Raw genomic sequence first — 21737 nt, 5'->3', positions numbered from 1 at the left:
ATGTCCATCAAACTATTTCTTTTCTTACACGACGCAGACAATACACTATTTGAACTCTTACCCAAGCTAATTCAGCAAAATGTAGTCATGTAACTACTGTCCCAATGTAGGTTTTTCATTATAGCACCCAAATGAGTGCTATAATGAATATTATGCAACCCATTTGAGTTGCATAATGGTCATTAAAGCACCCATTCTATTGGTATGGAAAAGTAGGCCGTTTTATCACTCAAATGACAACTGTAAACCAGGTATTATGATCAGGAATTGCAAAAAATAAATTTAAGAATTCATGCCTCATGTTTAGGTATTGTTGATTGTAAGTTGATTGTCCGTTCCCCAAATTCATTTTTCTGCTCTGAAATAAATGTAATCGATAAAATAAAGTATGTGGGACTAATTTTCAATCCCAATCTGTCCTGGTCACCTAACATTGAGTTCAGAGTTTAAAAGGCGTTGTTTCATCCAATGCTGTTGGTCAAACGTAAAAATACTTCGTTTTCATGAGTTATGTAGAAAACCATCAAGGTCTAACTTAAATCAATCTAGAGTGCGACGCTGCAGTCAACTGAACGATTGACAGGTAGAAAAAAAAACATCCCGGGCCAGATCGGGCAGGTTCTACTAGTATTTAATGAAATTTGTTTATAAACGAGCTACTGCAACCAAATCAACGTGGTCCAACCAAAAAAAAACAAAAAAAACAAAAAAAACAAAAAAAAATCAACGTGGCTTGTGCTGCTAGGTTTCGTTATTGTTGTGTTATTGGGGACAAAGAATCAGAAGGAATAAATTTTGGCTGTTACGCCCTTTTCAAATGTTGGTCTAGATATAATGAAATTTGTTTATAAACGAGCTACTGCAACCAAATCAACGTGGCTTGTGCTGCTAGGGTTCGTTATTGTTGTGCATAAATTTGGACACAACTGCCCTTGCTTGAGTGATCTAACACTTATTAGTAGTTTTGCTTATTGGACATGTTTCAGATGATTCCCCTCGCGGGATCAATGTACATCTGGCTATTTGGCGCGAAGTATGACAAACAGCATTGTTTGATACTCTGACGGATACCTTCCCGAAGGTAGAGCGGGTGCAGGCTTATATTCGCGTGAGCTAAGATCGGAACGTACTCGGCTCCACCCACTTTCCGTACTTTGTCTTCGACACTTTCACCATTGACCAGCTTTTATGGAGCCCATTTTGATGAGTTCAACTCCGTCACTTCCTTCAAGATTGGAACTGCTTGACATAGTCGCCTCCTCTACTGTCTTGACCTTCACTGCCTGTACTCTCAGTGCCATTTAGATGTTCCTGGTAGTGCTGCTTCAACCTTTCGATCACCCCACATTCATCAATGAAGATGCTCCCATATCGGCGTGTGTCTTGAAACATTTGCTGGATGCGTTGAGCTTCTGATAGAACTTGCGTATTTCTTGATAACGGTTCAGCTGTTTCATCCCCTCATATTCCGCTTCTTCCAAGCGGGTCTGCTGTCTTAGTTTCCGTCTATAGCGTTCCACGTTCTTCCGTCGTTTATGGCTGCTTTAGTCATACATCAGCAGTCCTCTTTGGAGGCTCCAACGAGCTCACTTGCCTTGAGATGCTGCGCGTATGCATTGGGGACATCAGGTCGCTTCAGTCGCTCTAGGTCTTACAGATGCGGCCGTCGGTACCTTACCTTGCTGATGACGGATAATTTTGGGCGCAGTTAAGTTGGGGTTAACCATCGCCAGACAGTGGTCTGAATCGATATTAGCACCACGATATGTGGCTATGGACGTTGTTATGCTAAAGTTGAACCCTAACCTGCACATTCTCTCATTGATCGGCCATCACCCGATCACGCCCTTGTTCATATCTTTATTCTTTATTTATTTCTTGGTCTGCAGCTTCGCTGCACAGACTGCTGTAACTTAAATTAACTTAAACCTAATACACATCTAATTCTGTTTTTGAAACAAGTCCTACTAATATTAAAATCAAAATCCCTCACATTGTTCAGTAAAATAAAACATCTTTCTAGAGGATGGCTCTGACCAAAAACAGATGTGTATCCTGTGGTCCAAAAAAGTTGTTGTTGATGCTCAGAACAGTCCATGCGGTGGCTTAGCAAACCGAAGGCAAACATCCTCTGCAGATATTCACGTCTTTGGCGGAGAGTTTCTAAACTTATAAGCTGACAACGGTGCTCGTACTGCGGTAACCGCCAAGGATCAATCCATGGCAATCTCCTAAGGGCAAACCGCACAAAACTACGTTGAACACGATCGATACAAGACGACTGAACCTCATGAAATGGCACCCACACAGGTACGCCATATTCGAATATGCTGCGAACAAGACAGCAGTACAAACTTTTTAAGTCATACACATCGGTATAGTTATGCCAAGATCTTTAATGGAAACAACACGGTCTAGTGAAGCCCCATTTGTTGAATAGTTGACGACGATTTGCGTTTTTAATCGGTCAAATCCATTCCGTTTACCACACACCAGCCAGCTATGGTGTCAAGATATTACTGCAATGCAGCGCAGTCTGCAAGCGAAATAACCATGCGGAATATTTTCAGATCGTCAGCGTACATCAAGCGGCGGGAACGAAGTCGTTGGCACAAGTCGTTAACGAAGAGTATACTCTTAAAGGACCTAGGTGGCTACCCTGCGGTACTCCGGATGGCGTCGTATAAGTGTCAGACCTTGCATATCTTCCGGTCAAGTAAGAGTAGAGCCAGTTGATAATCCAATCAGGAAATACGAGGCGATCTAATTCACTTAGCGCTAAGGAGTGCGCTACTCTGTCGAAAGCTTTGGAAAAGTATATGTAAATGCTGTCTACTTGGCATGGTTTTTCAAGACTTGTGCTTAACATGCTGGTGTATGCCATAAGATTTGTCACCGTTGATCGTCTTTTAACGAAGCCATGTTGATATTCTGAAATTATAGGTTCGGCATCCGAATACAGTCTATCGTGAACTAGGAGCTTAAGTGTCTTGGCAAGGCAGCACAGCAATATTATGAATGCTACCCGATTTATGTATTGGAGTCACTGCGGATAACTTCCAGGCATCAGGGAAAACACCCTGCGTGAGCGACAAATTGAACACCAGACAAACAGCTTTGATGGACCAATAGAGCTCAAGGCGTTTGCTATTTCTGCAGTTGAAATCACTATGAACGCTGTTCCTAGCTCGCATGTGTTGCCGCAGGAAAATGATATGACCTCATGGGCGTAGTCAGAGGGTGGCAGGGGGGGCCGTCGCCCCCCCCTAAATGGTGGAAAGATTGAACGGGTACTGAAATGAATTCGCTTAAACATGTGCACTTTACGATCCAATCATATTCAGAAATAGGTTTTTGAAATTCAAAAGATTCCCAAAAAACTTATAAGGGTATCCAGGATCCATACTATATGAAATTTCAAAACAACTCGAAACATTTCGGGCTCAAGAATTCTCCTAGAAATCCTTCTAGAAGCTCCCCTGGGAACTTCTAAATTCCGGAAAATTATCCACAAATTCCTCTGAAAATCGTTTGAAAATCCTTCTCCTGTAATTGTAATTTCTCCTTATCTAGAAACCCCCAACTAATTTTGTTTTAGGAAATTCATGTGGAAGTTTCTTGAAGATTTCTTTTCTTCCCTTCAAGTTTTACTTCTAGACATTTCTTCGGCTATTCTTCCAGGAAAATCTGCGACATTTCCTTCAGGAATCCATTCTATAGTTCCTCCAAGAATACATACGGAATTTCCTCCCAAAATTCCACTAGAAGTTTCTTCAGTAATTTATGACGGAAATCCTCCGATTTCGCTCCATAATTTCATCTGCTAATCTATAAGAAAGTGCTTCGGGCATTCCTCCAGGAACTCTTCCTTAAATTCCTCCGGGATAAAGGTAGCCTCACACTTCGGGAATTTGATCCGCGGATTTTTTCCCCATGTATTTTTGCATATGCGATGTTTTCGGGATTTGGGCACGGAAAATCAAAATCCCGGCCACATTTATAATGCACGGGGACCAAAATCCGGCGGAAAATTTTCCCGAGGTGTAAGGTAGCCTTAACTTCCAGGACTTTTTCCGGGAATACCTCTATAAATTCAATAGCGAAATCCTCTAGAATTACATTTTGGAATTCTTTCCGCAATTATTTCAGAATATCCTTCAAGAATTCCTCTAGAAATTTCTTTAGGAATTTCTCCAAGAATTCGCCAAGTATTTCCCCGGAATTTTTTCTCTTCCTTCAGGAATTTCTCCAGATTTTTTTCCGCGGAATTGTTCTAGAATTCTTTCCGGACTTCACTCGGAATTTACTCCAGAATTTCATTCGGAAATTAATGTTAGAGTTCCTCCAAGATATCTTCCAAGAGTTCTTCCAGGAATTTCTTCAGAACAAACAAAGAACAGCAATTCATCTGGGAATACTCTCTGGATTTTATCTGGTAATTTCTGAATTAATTCCTCCTGGTATTTTTTCGGGAATTCCTTCTGATATTTCTCCAGGAATTCCTTCATGAACTTCTTCAATAATTATTTCAGTACTACCTTGTGAGAATTCCTCTGGAAGTGCTTGTGGGAGTTCCTCCGGGAGCTCCCCCAGGAGTTTTTCCAAAAGTTCCTCTAGTAATCTCTCCAGGAACTTTACAGGGGATTCTTTGAGGATATTTGGCAGGAATTTCAAGGGAAATGGGATTTCGGAAGTTCCTCCAGAAATTCAAATCCGGGTATTCCATTGGCTGATCCTCTGAAAATTTCTCCGGAAGTTCCACTAGTAGTTCCTCCGGAAATTCATTCAGACTTTCTTTCAGGAGTTCATTAAGGCTTTCTTTGGGAATTTATCTACAAATTCCTTCAGAAGTTCCTCGGAAAATTTCTCTGGGAGCTCCTCCGGGAGGTCCTTCAAGAATTCTTGCAGGAGTTTGTTCTGGAATTCATCCAGAAGTTCTTACGAGAGTTCCTCCAGGATTTCCTCCGGAAATTCTTCCTGTAATTCTTCAATAAATTCATCTAGAAGTTCCTCTGGCAGTTCTTCCGAAAATTCCTCTGATACTTTCTCCGGGAATTCCTACAGAAATTCCTGTGGGAGTTCCTCCGGAAATTACTCCGGAAGTTCCTTCTCAAAGGAACTGCCGGTGAAACTCCTGGAGAAATGCTCATAAAAACTGCTGGTGGATCTCCCGGAGGAATTCACGTAGGAACTGCCGGAGGAGCTCCCGTAAGAACTCCCGGAGGAATTTCAGGAGAAACTCCTAGAAGAATTCCTAGAGGACCTCCCGGAAGAACTCCCAGAAAAACTATCGGAAGAACTTCGGGAGGAATTTCCAGATAATTTTTCTGAAGAAAGCCTAAATGATTTCCTGAAAAAAGCCTGAATGATCTCCTGGAAGAGCTACTGGTGGAATACCCGGAGGAATTTCTAAAGAAACTCCCGGGAGAATTTTTAAATTAACCTCCGGAGGAACTGCCAGTGAATCTACCAGAAGAAATCTTGGAGAATTCATCTTATAGACAAATCTCATCTAGCTGAAACCTTTGCAGGGGTATGTAGCAGGACCATCATCATCATCAGAGGACCTCCCGGAGAATTCCTTGAAGAGCTCCCAGAGAAATTCTCGGAGGAGCTTCTGGAGGGATTTCTGTATAATTCCCGGAGGAAATTCTGGAGAAATTCCCTGAAGAATTTTCAGAGAGCCCCCGTAGGAACTGCCGATAGAACTACCGGAATAATTCTCGGAGGAAATCCTGGAGGAATTCTTGGAGGATCTGCAAGTTGAACTCCTGGAAGAATTCCCGGAGGAATTTTCGAAGGAACTCCTGCAGGATGTCCAGTGGAAATCTTGAAGTTTCCACCAGAATTATTTCTGGATATCTTTGGGAATTAATCTAGAAACTCCTCCAAAAATTCCATTGTTGATTTTATTTTCGGTATAATTTCTGTATAAATTTTCGGTGGAATTCCTGGAGAAATTCTTTGAAATTTTCACAAGAAATTATTCGAAACTTTCACGGAAAAAAATATGGAATTTACACAGGAAGTTCGAAGATTTTTCGCGGAATTCTCAGGAATGTTTATTGGCAATTCTACGGAATTTTCACGGAATATTCTTAGGAATTCCACGGTGCAATTTTTCAGATTTTTTTTATGAGAAACAGCACGAAAGATTTATCTGAAGAATTCCCTGCAGAACTTATAAAAGAATTCGTGGAGGATTTCTTGGAGTAAATAATGGTGGAATTTTCGGTCAATTCCCGGCGAAATTGATGGTGGAATTCCTGAAGACATTGCCGAAGAAATTGCTGGAGGCATTCCTGAAGAATCCGGGCGTGAATGCGTCACGTTTATTGACATTACGTTTTAATACAAAACGCTGACTTCAACGCTGACGCGCAACGCGCTGTTGAGATTCAGCCTTTACTGTTGGTTGTGGATTTGGTTTCAAAGTGTTTGGAGCTTAGAAGGAAAAAGTACCAAGCACTAATATTCATGTGTTTTTTTAAAACTACTATAAAACAACGATTCAGAAGACCTAAAAAATTTGGCCCCCCCCCCTAATCGAAATCCTGGCTACGCCCATGTATGACCTTCTAAACGTATGCACCATTGATTTCTTCCAACAAACTTCCTCCAGTGCTACGATATCGAATGGTCCTTAAGCACATCGGAGAGTATGCGTGTGCTCCCGATGAAGTTAAGAGATTTGCAATTCTACGAACCGATCTTCCAATCGCTAGTCACTTTTCGTCGCAGTGGTTTTGCATAAAGTCTCTCGCTGACACTCGGACGATGATCAGCCCCCTCCACCCTAACATGGGGAACATACGCTCGAATGCTCGATCAGATTTGCACTTCCTTATCCTGTCAGCATACGAGCATAGTTCCCACCGAATTTGGTTAGCCGATCTGTCCCAAAGGTAGGAGAGATAGGTGTTGCTGGGTAAGAGGCTAAGAATCGCGAAATGGTTTCTATTTTATTCCTTCAGGCACGCGAATTCCAATGGTATGTATTACCCAGCATTTGCCATGCCACATCCTGAACAACTTTGCCCAGTACAACTTGGGTGTAGGTACAAAGAATTTCAAGCTTAAGCAAATTGGATGCATACAAGAATAATGCAAACACACTAGCGCCGCCTATTTTTCTAATTCTTTTCTCCGTCATAAGACAGTTAATTCTCACCCGACGCAAATGATATCATCTTTACAATTTCAAACCACATATCGGAATATCTTGCAGAGTCTGAAATGATGATTTCATTTCATGTACACATCTCCACCTAGCGACCAAATTCTAAACTAATTATTCTCTTAAGTCATGGCACACGTTTTTAGCACAACTTTCACGAAGAGATGCAGTTTAAAATTGTCATGATTTTCAGATATACGAAACGACAAGTAAGACAACGTAAGTTAAAAAAATGGACTGTAGTGCTTCTTTTCAAGATTTTATAGGGAAGTTTGTATCTAGGGGACATAACCCGGGGAGTTTAACTAAAGTACCAAAGATCGGTTGATAAAAAAATTGCAGCTGTTCAAAGTGACCTGAGTTTATATCGACAACCTCAAACCGCATCCCATTCATTTTTACCTCAAGACCAACACCGTTTAGACTGTCACGTTCTCTGCCAGCCACCAGGTATTTAGTTTTGACTGAGTTTATGATCCGCCCTATTGATTCAGTCTGCCTTTTAAAAGGTACGAAAGCCTATTCCACTGCTCGACGATCTTCACCAATGATGTCGACGTCATCCGCAAAACCAAGGAGCATGTGTGACGGTTTGATTCTGTGGATTTAAAATAAACAACATTAAATGATCCCTCATTCAAATTTGGCTTATGCGCCAATCCCCAACAATAGAATTTTCCAAATTTCATTATGTTGCCCGCAAGGTAGTTGGTCACGTCGTGGTCCGAAAACCGTTCTCGCGAAGTTGTTTGGAGCACTTTATGTTCAACACTAAGCAAGTTTAACTGTAGCAAAACACCGCAAAAAAAATAGCAAAATTCATTAAGCGCATCAAACTATTTCACTTCTTCACATTCTAAAGTCGATTGGCTAATTCGTTTTCATTATTCTTTCTTCATGCACATTTCTTCACCCCGACTGGCAGTAGTACTCACTAGAGTGGCCCAGCCTAGTATGGGGAGAAAAAAAAAGTCGTCGGATTCTACGGGGCACCCTTTGGGTAAGAAAATCATTCGTGATTTCGCGCGCTCTGAAACATAAGTAACTGCACGCGCGCCACAACACATATCGCAGCTACCTTCGATTAGATGCGCTTGTTTTTAAGGCAATTAATGAATTTCAAAGTGCTCAACCAAACTCAAAATAAATCAGCTAAAAACTAATTTAAAGTTTATTTAATCATAGTAGAATTTTATGTCGAATTGTTCATTGGCATGTTAACTTCATTTCCTGCAAATCTGGGCTCAATCGGGCTTTTCCATCCAATTTCCTGTACGCAATAGTAACAGAGGTGTATTTTCCCATATATTTCGGCTGAAACCCCCATATTAACTTCAAATCAATTACGCCAGCTTATGCAATAACCAATCAGGCTGAAATTTTCAGAGAATGATTTTCTTACCCAAAGGCAAAATCCTGGGGGGTGTCCCGTAGAATCGGACGACTTTTTGTATCCTGGGCCAGTCTAGTACTCACGTACTGGTTGCTTGTCGTAACCAAGACTTCATCTCCAAAAACAGACCGCTCCTCGCTGCAGATGTGCAATGACAAAATATTACATATCACAGTGCAGGAAAGGCAATAGACGGCTAGATAAACGCCGCCACACCACATAGATGAAAAAACTCTTTGCTTGATTGTTGGTTGCGGTCAAAACCACAGTTCCAACATGATCAATTGGGTCAATAGTGATGGGTGAAAAGCGTTGCAGAACCACTGTCTACTGCACTCGCTGATGAGTCCATACAGCACCAGCTATGCTGGTGGGCATACTACCTATGGCCTGCGTCGACTGCCTGCCGCATCAGCCAACGGCACGATGCTGGCTGCTATCCCGGTGACGGTAGATTCTCTAATACCAAGGTTGGCTGTTTGTCCCGGGATGCTTATTTAGAGTCAACTTTCGTTCATCGAGTAATAAAAAAAAACACTTTGTATTTAATAATAATATTAACTTTTTATTTATATAATCGTTACAATGTGAGACTTGTTAATTATGGTTCCGTTTCTTTGCACGCCAGAGCTTTGAATTGCACTTTCCAGGGCAATGTTGGATAGCAGATTAGAAAGGGCATCTGCTTCGATCCATCTAAGCGCTCTTCTTCAATCCATCTAACGTTTCGAACGAATCGAATGTCTTACAAGATTTTCTGACGCTCAATTTGAATCCATCCAGCGTCGCACGAATCAGCCTAAGAAGTCTCTCCGGAAAGGCATGTCCACGCATTATATGACACGTTCCATTATATGGTTCGTTCCGTTTCATTGAGTCGTATGCTGGCTTAAAACCCAACACAGATGATGTAAATGAAGCAACTCACAGAATGTAAACAATAGACATTAAACTACCCAGGTAACCATTAGCACTTTATTTCGCCTTTTCGGCTATATAGGGCTATTATAGAGCCAGTATGAAGTTTGTTAGCTCTGTGGTAGCCTTATAGTCGCACGTATGGCTCATTTTAATGCTTATGGTTACCTGGGTATGTCTACGCAATTTATTTGACCCAACCAATTAAAAGTATATACAATTCAAAAAAATATACAATTCAGCTTAGCAAACGAAATAAACTCTAAGTACAATTAGTCATTGGAGTTTACAGTATACAATTAAAGATGTATCAATTTATATAACAAAATCTCACGAACTTACTCATTGTTATACAAGGCACAAAATATACTCATTAGACAAATTCGTGTTCGCTAGATAAAAATTTACATTCACGACGTACTACAGGAAAAAATATGATAAACTCTTTTACTCTTATGATATTCTACTCGAGAAAGTGCATTTGTTTTATTGAAAATTTAAATATATCAATTTTATATAAACATAGTTAGGAATTTAAGAAAACATTTTATTATACTTTAATTATCTGAAAAAAAAACTTTGATAAAAACACCGATTTAAATGCTTTGGCGAAGAGTAATGCACCTTAATAGATAATCTAATGAAGTAAATCACCACTAATCAACTAACTACAAACAAATCAACCAATATCAACATCGTCCAGTAGCCTTGTCCTCTTAAACCGATTTAATTTACAATGTATTCTCCCGTTTTTTCTCGTTTCTGTTCCATCGTGTTCCTTTTCGGTTAACCATGAATTTTGAATACAATGAATCGAACATTCCATTACACGACACACCAACAAACCAACAACAAAATCCTTCCATCATCCGATCATCGAAAACAACACCAAAATTGCCCCATGTTTTGCGCCTTTTGCGATTTTTGAAATTATTGGCTTTGGATATTCAGAAACAAATACTGAAAATGGACTAAACTATTCATCATCATCACAACAATCGCAACACAATCAAGACCAAGTGCGAACAGCCGCTAGGAATCGAAACCACAGCGGCGCGATCCAGCCCCAGCCCGGTGGCCCCATGCGCGGTCGAATGATGAACAACCAGCAGATGATGAACAACCAGGGCATGATGAACAACCAGATGCAACCGATGAACCCGAATCAGGTGATCGAGCACGACGAGAATCTCAGCGATAAGGAGATCTACCCGGGATCGATACACCAGCAGGTAATTATTGCACGTACTTTGATAAATGTTGATGTTAGAGGTTAGGGCGTGCTGACGTTTTTCAACCACGTGGTTCAAATTTCATTTTTAACCGACTGTTCACAGAGGTAATACCGAATAACCTCAGTTGTGTTTGAAAGACGTCAATACGTTTGCTTATTAGTTTTATAGAGTACGGTTAGAATGAATTTGACTTACCACCTTCCGTAATGGGAGCGTACGTCCATTACGATCGATTGTCACACCTTATTTTGTACAAATGGCTCAAATGTTCACTGGTGTAAACAAACAATTTTATCGGGTTTTGCTCAGGAACGTGCACAGCGTGACTCGAACAGCAGCGGCATACCAGCGATTGAAATCACTAAAGAAGCCGTCACCGATGTCACCTATATAAGTGACGACAGTGAATACCAAGATGGCGCTAGTAGCGGTGGCGGAAGTGGACGGCGCCGTAGCGGCCCTCCGCCACAGCAGCAGCAGGTTAGAGACCAACACAACTCTGGACACCTTTCGATTAACCACCAGAACTACTATGTATCGATCGAGCTTTCTCCTTTCTTTCTCTAGTCGTATCTTTTGAAACGCAAGCTGTAATCAAAAGTATTCCTCTTTGCTCTGTGGTCTGTTATCTATAGTAAAAAAAAACACATTTTCATCCTTCTGTTATGTTTATTCATGTACTGATCTACCTTTGTTGAGCGACTATGCTGTGAAGTCTCAGAATGAATCTATTCTCTTTGCCACCGTGACGTTGTCTTTATAATTGTTCAATTTTATTTGTGTCGTTTTTCTTTCATGTATTCTTTACTCATCTTTCTACATAGTGCAATTAGTTTGTGTTATTTCCATTCTACACCTTATTATCCTTTGTGCCCTATTCACAGAGTTGTTATGTGAACCACTACTCAAAAAACTATGCTGACTTTTTTCAAACAGACGTATAACTCAGCACTGTAGAATTTCTGTTGATTTGATATTCTCCCGCATCAATGCGGATTGCGATTGAAGATGGCTCTAATGTTAAATAATTTGGAAGAAAGTCTATTTCTAGAAATATCTTTTGTTTTTAAGCGGAAAACAGCAAGGTTTTAAATCGTACATCGTGTCGTATTTGAAATTCTTTGATACAATTAAAAACTGCAAAAAGTGAGTAAAATTTGCAACAAATCGCAGTTTTAGTTTGAAAAAATAAGAAATATAAACTAGGAAACGAACCTTCTACTACACAGTAACTCCACTACGCGAATTTACTAACAAATGTTACATATGAAGGTACCAAATTATTGTAGCTTCATTGCGCGTTCATGAGAACATGTAGAACACTATCTAATTTAGAATGTTTGTCTGCTAAATAGCAGTAAAATAAAATTGTATGCTATATGTAACTTAATCGCTTTGATTTGTGAATGCTTCTAGAAATTCTTCTAAATTTACTTATAAAGTATTTATGGATTTCTATGGAAAATTCCTTTGAATTTTTCTGAAAAAATCTTCAGAAGTTCTATACAGTGGCGTAGCCACGGGGGTGGTTTTGGGTATAAACCCCCCCCCCCAGAGACAAAATTTTCGGAAGAAATTCAGAAAAAGTTCAGAAAACCTCCCAGACCAATTTTCTGGCTACGCCACTGGTTCTACGGAATAGTGTTTTGATTCCCTCGGGGAGCACTTTTAAATATCACTGGAAGCTTCTCTGGAGAATTATTCTAAAGATCATAAAAAATCGTTTGATTTCCCAACATTTCTTTTCGGTACTCATTGTTAGGACCTCAATTTCACTTCTCACTTCTAAATTTCTCACAGAAAAATCTTCTACAGAAAAATCTTTTTAGTTTTCAAGGGAAATTCTTCAGTATTGCATATGGAAATTCTCATGAAGTGAATAATTAATAGAATTTTCACAAGAAACTGTTTAAGAATTCCACGCGACATTCTTTAGAATTTCAAAGGTAGCTAAATGTAAAATTTAGAAGATTTTTTCATCATACAATGCTTAAATGAGACACGTGAAACTTAAAAGATTAATTGGTTCAAAAATCCAAGACTATGAGGTAGGAATGTACTAGAGGTGAGCCAGCCTAGGGCTGTAAGCCTCTTTAATGAAGAAATAAAAAAAGGTAGGAATGCAGAAAAATGTTTCCTAAAAATTAAGAAGATTTTCGAAGAAACACGGATTTTTTTCCAAAGAATCGACAAGACTATTATTCCGTGGTAATTTTGAAGAGTTTTTAGAAAATTCTCTAAGAAATTTCCAATGGAAAACTGTTGGAGCTTCTGGAGAAATTCTTCGGAATTTCCAAGAGAAATTCTTCGAAATTTTCATGTAACAGTATTTTAAAATTCCAAGGAAGGTAATTTGAAATGTCTAAGTGAAATTCGGGTTACGGGTAGTATTTCCGGCAGGGTCTAATTCCCAGCGTAGGCTCAAAAACTAAATAAAGGAACATTATTTTGCCAAATATCCTCCGAGTGAGCGTTTGTGCTCACTCAATAATTTACGATGCAGTTATTTGAAATTGAACTTCAAGATTCAATTGCGGCTTTAGAGGGCTGTGCTGAAGCGCAATAGCCTGCCGGGAATACTTGACAATACCATTCTTACCGATGAATTACTCGGGTTTAAAACAAGACTTAGAATAAAATAGCAGAAACTCCAAGATGAACTAGCTGATCTTATGTACCATACTCATCGAACTGAACTATCGAAATTCATAATTTGCGCCTTATGAAACTTTATATGATTGACCATACAACAGTGCTCCATATACGCAGTTACGCAATCGATGGGCGCGTGGTCTTCATATCGGCCTCACGACCCCGACGTCCATGGTTCGAGCCCGGTTTGCCCCATTTTAATTTTTTGAATGAAAATCATCTTTCGTAATGCAACATATTGAAATTCATACCGATTCCTTGTGGCAAATTTTCAGTGTACCAATAAAATAAGCGGAATAAATATTTGACTTTTTTTTTCAATTTACGTAGTTGTGTAGAACGGGAAAGAGCTGTTTGGCCGAATATACAATTTTGCCGAACAGATCATTAGGCTGAAAGTCATTTGGTCGAAATGGTCATTTGGCCGAAGAGGTCATTTGGTCGAAAGGGTGATTTGGCCAAAAGGGTCGTTTGGCCGAAAGGGTCATTTGGCCGAAAGGGTCATTTTGCTAAACGGGTCTTTTGTCCGAAAGGGTCATTTGGCCGAATAAGACATTGACCGAATAGGTCATTTGAAAAGTGAGAAATTAGGAGTGAGAAGAGAGACGTCTCAATTCTCATTCCTCATTTCTCACTTTTCACTGTCAAAAGTAAGAAGCGTGAAGTGAGTAGTGAGACGTCTCAATACCCACTTCGCACTACTTACTTTTCACAGTGAAAAGTGAGAAATGAGGAATGAGAATTGATACGTCTCTCTTCAAACTCCTAATTTCTAACTTCTCGCTGTAAAAAGTGAGCAGCGCGAAGTGAGACGTTTCACTTCTCATTCCTCATTTCTCACTTCTTACTGTAAAAAATTAGGAGCGCCAAGTGAGTAGTGAGTCCACGCCTCTCATTTTTTACAGCGAGAAGTGATAAATAAGGAGTGGGACGTCTCACTTCTCACTGTAAAAAATGAGAAGCACGAAGAAAGTTGTCTCTCTCATCAGTCCTCATTTCTCACTTTTCAAATGACCTATTCGGCCAAATGTCTTATTCGGCCAAATGACCCTTTCCCAAGTAATACAGTTTGTTGCATGAGAGTTGAAAATGCATCTTTTAAGCATATAGGTTTGTTATACTTTCATTACTTTCACACGACCTAAACAGCGCAATTTTTTATGATATTTTCAACATCTTCCAGTCGCATCCAAATTTTTTATTGCGCATTCACACGACTAAAGTTAAGTACTAAGCAAGTTTTCAATAACCGTCTCTCAACATGGCTCTGTCAAATTGAATACCAAAACAGAAATGTTGACCAACATTTGCCACGAAATAAACCACACACAAAAGCGAATAAAAAATACATGCATGAAATGATGAATATCAGTTTCATAAAATTAAAAAGACATAAACTAAATACAAACTTTAAATTTGTTTCGAAACCTCGCATTATATGCGACTCACGATTCATCGGCGAACTTTTCATTCTACTTCTCCCAAATTCATGCGCCATTGATTTAAGAAAAAAGAGCTATGTCATAATCATATAATTAAGGAATTTATCTGTAAACAATTTTTCAAATCTGCCAAACAACAATATGGCGAGTTCTCGATAAACAATAAAGTCGATCGGAAACGTTCGTTGCTTCAATCCTGAAAGATGTTGAAATTACTTTCAAAATGCGTGTTTTAGCTTTACTCCTATCTCTAAGAAGTATCTTCTAACTAAATAAATGTCTAAAATGAACATGTTTAATGGCCATGTTTGTAATGACATTCTGTAGGCATCCTTTATGTTGTGAGGCTGTAAAACAAAACATTTTGAAAAACCAATCAAATGTCAAAATCCAACATGTTATCAGCAAGTCGTGAGATTGTAGTACAACACATCGTCAATGATCAAACTGCTGTATGTTTAGCAAAAACATTTTCATAGTTTTTTCAAACATAGCATTATTTGTATTTTCTTTTCCCGACCTTGATTAAACATGATTTTCAGGTCTACGCTAATAATGATGTTTTCGGTGTTACTTGGGTTCGGCCAAACGACCTTTCGGCCAAACGACCCTTTTGGCCAAATGACCCTTTCGGTTAAATGACTCTTTCGGCCAAATGACTTTCGGCCAGATGGGTTTCGGCCCATTAGTTTGTTCGCCCTAGTGGCATTCGGCTAAATGGCTTTCGACCGAATAAGTTTCAGCCAAACGACCCTTCCCCGTGTAAGACAAAGATAAGCAATGAAACAAATGTTCATTCATTGCTTCTAAGCTTTATAAATAGTGGATGAGCTGCTGACAAAATCATAGTCCAAATCTTTACCCTCTCCATCTGTGAATAATATAAACCTTCTAATCATGAGTTATCACGAATACGTTGGTTTATGCCCCACTCACTGTTAGTAATAAAATGATTTTCTATGGTTCTACAATTCAACTGCAACTTGGCCTGCTTTACAACTTAGTATTGTATTAGCATTTCATCAGGTATTAATTAAAAGCCTTTCTACGCCCGCCATCGCAAAAGTGGCAAGGGTGTCAAGTAAAATGGATACACTATATGCCCAGGGAGTCTGGAATGCTTCCCACCAGTAAACATCCTAGACCGCACCGAGAATCAAACTCGCCATCTACGGATTGGCAATCCTACGCCTTCGCTCGCAATGCTTATTGGAGTGATAAGATGCTATCTATTGCAAATATCAATATCCTAAACTGCGGCTCCCTTAAGTGTTATACACGCATGAGCCTACCAAATAAAAGTATTGAAAAAAAACTTCATGAACATACCTGTGCCTAAACTGAGGAACAGTAAACGAATAACATTCGGTTTAAGTATATTGAAATTCAAACTTGACGACATGCACCATATTTTAGCCATCAATCACGTGAAGCAAACACTGTGTCATCAGTTACGAAGTAACTCAATACTTTAATCGTACGAACACCACAGTCAAAGTTAGTATTATCATGTACGTAGTCGCGTTGCCTGTTTCGTTTCTATAAACAAGTACGAGTGATTTGCTTAATTTCCAAACATATGAAGAAATAACTTCGAACAAAGTTGTGACAAATTATGTCTTGTGAGTAACCCATAATTTATAGAATACAACTCAAACAGATGCTCATAGCTTGTGACTTATGTTAACATGGTGCTTATTTTGCTTCATACATTTAAAACAAATGTTCCGTGCGATAAATCTTGAAAATTGTGTGAGTGCACTTTCTGACGCGCTTGTTCGTTCATTGATTCGTGGTTACGGTGACTAACAAGCGTAAGCTTAGAAAGCTCCGCCAATTCGTGTCAATGTATGTCACGTTAATAATGAGCATCCAAGAGCCATCGTTCGAAAGAGTGAGAGTTCGTCGCCTTTGCAGAGAAGCGTATCCAGCATGGGTTTCTGCTTGACTTGTATCGTTGATCGATCCCTTGATTGTACATTTGGTTAGGGCAGTTCGAACTATGAAAGTAGGATCGTGACAACTTTTTACGTGAACTCCCTAAATCTGCACAAATAAAAAAAATGGTGCAAACGTCATAAGGCACGTGGAATGATGCAAAGCATCATCATTACTAGTTTGTATTTTGTGTGGCAGGCACAATGATGCTTTATATCTAGAAAAGTGCGTCTAATGTTATATCAAGTTAAAGATTCCTTCCCTAATGTGTTAGGAATCCGTAGACAAGCCTACTAAATACATTAAATCATTTAACCCTAATAATGAGATCTTGGGAATCTGCAAAAAATTTGCACAAAAACTTCAAACTGCATAAGCAGCCGATGAAAATATTTCTTATCTTAAATTTTCCTGAATATCCCAAATTTCGAAATGAAGCTCCAGAAATCGTAGAATTTATTACATGTCGTGCAAGCTAAAACTATTGCAATGGTTTCTGAAGGAGATATACAGATGTTGTTACAACTTAGATTATCGTAATAACATTCAATCATGCAAACAACTTCAACGATTTAAAAGCGACTAATCCCTTCCTACTTTGTGACCAAAAAAAACCTCAGAATATTCCCAATCAATCAACTAACGCCAGTTACCAGTCGATTTTTAAGGTCGAAAGCTACAAATGCAGCATATGAGTATTGCGGATAGAAATTCACTGTCGACCAATTTTGCCAATTTTATGCATGTTAGCAAAAAAATAAATTTCTGTCTTTTTGACCCTTGTAAACTCGGCACAGTGGCTAAAATCGTGTTTTCGGCGCGTTTAACTAAAAGTACCTTTATTATACGATGTAGCGTAATAGTGTCTTCCAAACATTTTAAAAGTAAGTTAATGCACTTCTTCGGAGTTATTCGGCTTAATGATCAATCCCCCTAAAAGTGAGATGATTTGTTTTTTCATTTAACAGCAAACAAGATTTGTGCCTTCACAAAAGTTGTAGCAAGAGTTCTCCAGAAAAACTAGTCGAAGACGTATTGTTTGTTGTAATTTAATTTAGTAATTTTGTAATTTAATTACTTTTGGAGATTTGTCACGTTTTATGCGGACAAACCCTTAAAAAAATTACATCATATATATTTTTTGCATATCTACATTTTTTGCATGTTCTAGAAAGTTCTAGATAATATTAAAATACGCTGTTTCGTGACTGTTACGAATAAAAACAGTTTGTAAGGCGAGTTTGTACAATTCCATTACTTTATTGTACCTTTGACAGATACGTATTTCGACCTCAACAGAAAGTGTTGAGGTCAAAAAACGTATCTGTCAAAGGTACAATAAAGTAGTGGAATGGAATTGTACAAGCTCGTCTCATGACAAGTATATACATACATACATTTACATTCATACATTCCACTAAAAAAAGTTTTTTTTTTAGGATTTTTGGGGCTATTTGTGGCAGACAATCCTATGTGCTTTGTTGTTTTTCAGCCGGCCGATCTCCTCCTGGATTTCCTGGAGATTCGAAGCCGGAAGTCGCATGTCCTTCGCGCGTGCTCCTAAGATCATTACTATACCGCCACCGTTATCTGCCACATCGCCATTCAGGTGCTCTTCGCAGTGCTGCCGCCACTTTTGGATCACCTCACGCTCGTTTGTAAGAAGGTTCCGGGCTGTGGCACTTGGCCTTTACGTGATCAGTTTTAATTCTCATAGAACTTTCGTGCGTTATTAGCACGGTACAGTTGTTCCGTCTCTTCACGGCATTTTCCTTCGAAAAATCGAGCTTTGTCTGTTCCGCGCCCGTTTGTGTCGTGCCTCGTTCGCTCTCGTGCGGTGTTCCAGCAATCTCATCTTTGCTGCATTCTTCTCCTCAACTAACTGCTCACATTCACCGTCATACCAGTCGTTTCTCTGATCCGGGAGCACCGTGCCTAGTGCAGCGGTTGCGGTGCTACCAATGGCCATCGTCAAGAGATGCTGCCCCTAGTTGCTCTTCCGTTCCGTGCCACTTCCAGATGCTGCGCGTAATCTTGGGGTAGTCTTCGATTCACATATTTTCTTCTTTGTATATCTCGTCCTCGCCAACGATGCAGCTAAATCTACTTGCACCGTTTCCGAAGCCATCGAACCTCTCATCTACCTGGATGCTGACCATCCCGCTCTGGACATAGTCGTTAACCTTCCGGGCCTGTTTACGTTTGACGATGCTTCTGACGTGCACCAAATGTACGACTACCGCCGAGCTGATTATGATAGTATTTGTGATGCTATCTCATGTATTGACTGGTCACCCATCGAGATTGACGCCTGTGTAGATGATGCTGTTAATTATTTCACTCGCCAAATTCATCGTATAATTGCGGAGCACGTGCCCCTGTGTCGCCCGAAGCCTAAACCTCCCTGGTCGAACAGTCGTCTGCGTCAGCTAAAGCGAAGTAGCGCAAAAGCATTGCGACAGTACTGCAAGAATCGCACGCTGATTACGAAGCAGGAGTTCAACCGTTCCAGTACTGCATATCGTGTATACAATCGATTCCTTTATCGTCGTTACGTGCTTCGAACACAATCATCACTCCGTAGAAACCCCAAACGTTTTTGGTCGTTTGTTAACTCCAAACGAAAGGAAGTTGGTCTGCCTTCGTGCTTGCATCTGGGTGAAGAAATCGCCAGTTCTGAGCTGGAAAAATGTAATTTATTTGTTCGACATTTCCTAAGTACATTCAATGCCACCAGGGCCACCGCCGATCAAATAGCTGTTGCAAATCAATTCACACCTAGAAATGTTTTAGATTTACATGCGTTTATAATCGATGAGCAGACCGTTCTGTCAGCCATCAGAAAATTGAAAAGATCGTACACTGCCGGCCCGGATGGTATTCCGTCTTCTGTGCTCAAGAATTGTTCGAACTCGCTGGCTACCCACTTAGCTAGGATTTTCACACTGTCGCTCCAGGAGGGAAAGTTTCCTGATGAATGGAAGATGTCGCACATGTATCCCGTTTACAAAAAAGGCGACAAAAGGAATGTACAAAATTACCGAGACATCACTTCCTTATGTTCTTGCTCCAAAGTATTCGAGATAATCATGAATGACATTTTATTCAGTGCCAGTAAAGCGTACATCTCTACTGCACAGCACGGCTTCTATCCAAAGCGATCTGTAGAAACGAATTTAATAGAGTTTGTTTCGCTGTGTGTTCGCACCATGGACTCCGGTGGTCAAGTTGATGCAGTTTATACGGATTTGAAAGCAGCGTTCGACCGCGTCGACCATGGAATATTGCTTGCAAAGTTAGAACAACTTGGAGTTAGTCGCCATCTACAGGGTGTTCAATAAGTTCGAATACAAATGTTTGATCATTGTGTTTGTAAGCCCAATGTACATATTCTGTATTAGTATTGGTGTCAGCGTTAGCGTTATATATATACGCTATCGGATGTGTGTCGTGTTGACATTCTGTCACTTGTTGTTTGTTTATTACGCGTGTTGAAAATGGATTGGGGCGTCATAAATAGCCGTTTTTGAATGTCAAAATCATTGCGGCGTACTACAAAACCGAGGTTTTGGGGACAATTGATGCCTCCAGTGGCCCGGTGCTAAGACGGAGATGAGCCCTACGTGTTCCAATAGGACGATAACCCTTTATACACGGAAATTGCGATTTTAGCCTGATATGGGGACAATTTCATCGACTTTTTGGACAAAACTTTGCGACTTCCCAGCTTTCCGGATTTGAACCCTCTTAACTTTTTTGTTTGGTCTTTTATTATGTTAAAGTTGTACGAATACAAGGTCAGTAACTTGGACCAGTTCAAGACGTAATTCTCAAAATCTGAAACGAAATGCCCATGCAGATCGTGCGTGCCGCTTGCGATGGGTTTTAGAAACGTTTAAAGCTCGCGAAGAAGTACAAAATAGAGATCATTCTAAAACAAATGTTACAAACGTTCCTTATAAACAATACTTCCAATGAAATGCAACTGGGAAAAGAAATAATTTGAACTAAATTTTTAAACATTTTTCGAAAGTGTATTCGAACTTATTGAACACCCTGTAGTGTGCTGGTTCAAATCATATCTGTCGAACCGTTTGCTTTCTGTGAAAATCGGTTCTTCACAGTCTGAATACTTCTCCAATACTTCTGGTGTACCACAAGGAAGTAATCTGGGGCCTCTCTTGTTCACGCTGTTTATCAACGAACTCTCCCGACTTCTACCTCCTGGTTGTCGTTTGTTTTATGCGGATGATGTTAAAATGTTTAAGATTATCAACAGCATCGAGGATTGTGATGAACTGCAATCGCGTGTGGATAGAATGGCGAACTGGTGTTCTGCTAATCTCCTGACGCTCAGTATTCAAAAATGTAATGCCATTTCCTTTTATCGGAAACACAAGCCGATAGTTTTTGACTATTGTATCTCTGGTAATACCCTCGAAAGAGTGAATAGGATTAAGGATTTAGGAGTCACACTAGATCAAGACATGACATTCAAGCCGCACTATAACGACATCATCGCAAAAGCTAATCGGCAACTCGGATTCATTTTCAAACTATCTGAAGTCTTCCGGGATCCTCATTGCCTAAAATCTCTGTACTGCTCTTTAGTTCGTTCTATCCTTGAATTTTGTGCTGTAGTTTGGAGCCCTTATCATAGCGTCTGGATCTCAAGGCTAGAAACCGTGCCGCGTAGATTCGTGCGTTATGCACTTCGGCACCTTCTTCCATGGAGGGATCCCGTTCATCTTCCCGCATATGAGGATCGATGTAGACTACTTGGACTCCGGAACGAACAATGCGTCAACGAGATTTCCTGCACCTTTCTCCGCGTAATCGAATGTATGGCATGAATGAACCTTTCCGTGCTGCTGCGGCTGCTTTTAACAACATTTATAGGCTATTTGATTTTAACTTACCATTGACCACTTTTTTGAAGATTGTAATCGTTTAATGCATACTTGTTTAAATTTACTATATTC

General features: G+C 39.8%; 1 protein-coding gene across 4 annotated transcripts in view; it reads left to right on the top strand.

The window, feature by feature from the left end:
• The window catches only part of LOC134226938 (RIMS-binding protein 2), a 266124-nt gene that overhangs the window by 206098 nt on the left and 38289 nt on the right, over positions 1-21737 (top strand). For 3 of the 4 annotated variants that reach the window (XM_062708067.1, XM_062708070.1, XM_062708068.1), the window contains 2 exons: positions 10440-10720; positions 11033-11203. In XM_062708067.1, the coding sequence (XP_062564051.1) occupies positions 10440-10720; positions 11033-11203 (452 nt within the window). The remainder of the gene's footprint in view (positions 1-10439; positions 10721-11032; positions 11204-21737) is intronic. The other variant, XM_062708069.1, reaches the window with a different exon arrangement.

This window comes from Armigeres subalbatus, chromosome 3 (genome assembly GCF_024139115.2).
Source record: "Armigeres subalbatus isolate Guangzhou_Male chromosome 3, GZ_Asu_2, whole genome shotgun sequence".
Lineage (NCBI taxonomy): Eukaryota > Metazoa > Arthropoda > Insecta > Diptera > Culicidae > Armigeres > Armigeres subalbatus.
This window is presented reverse-complemented; position numbering and strand designations above follow the sequence as displayed.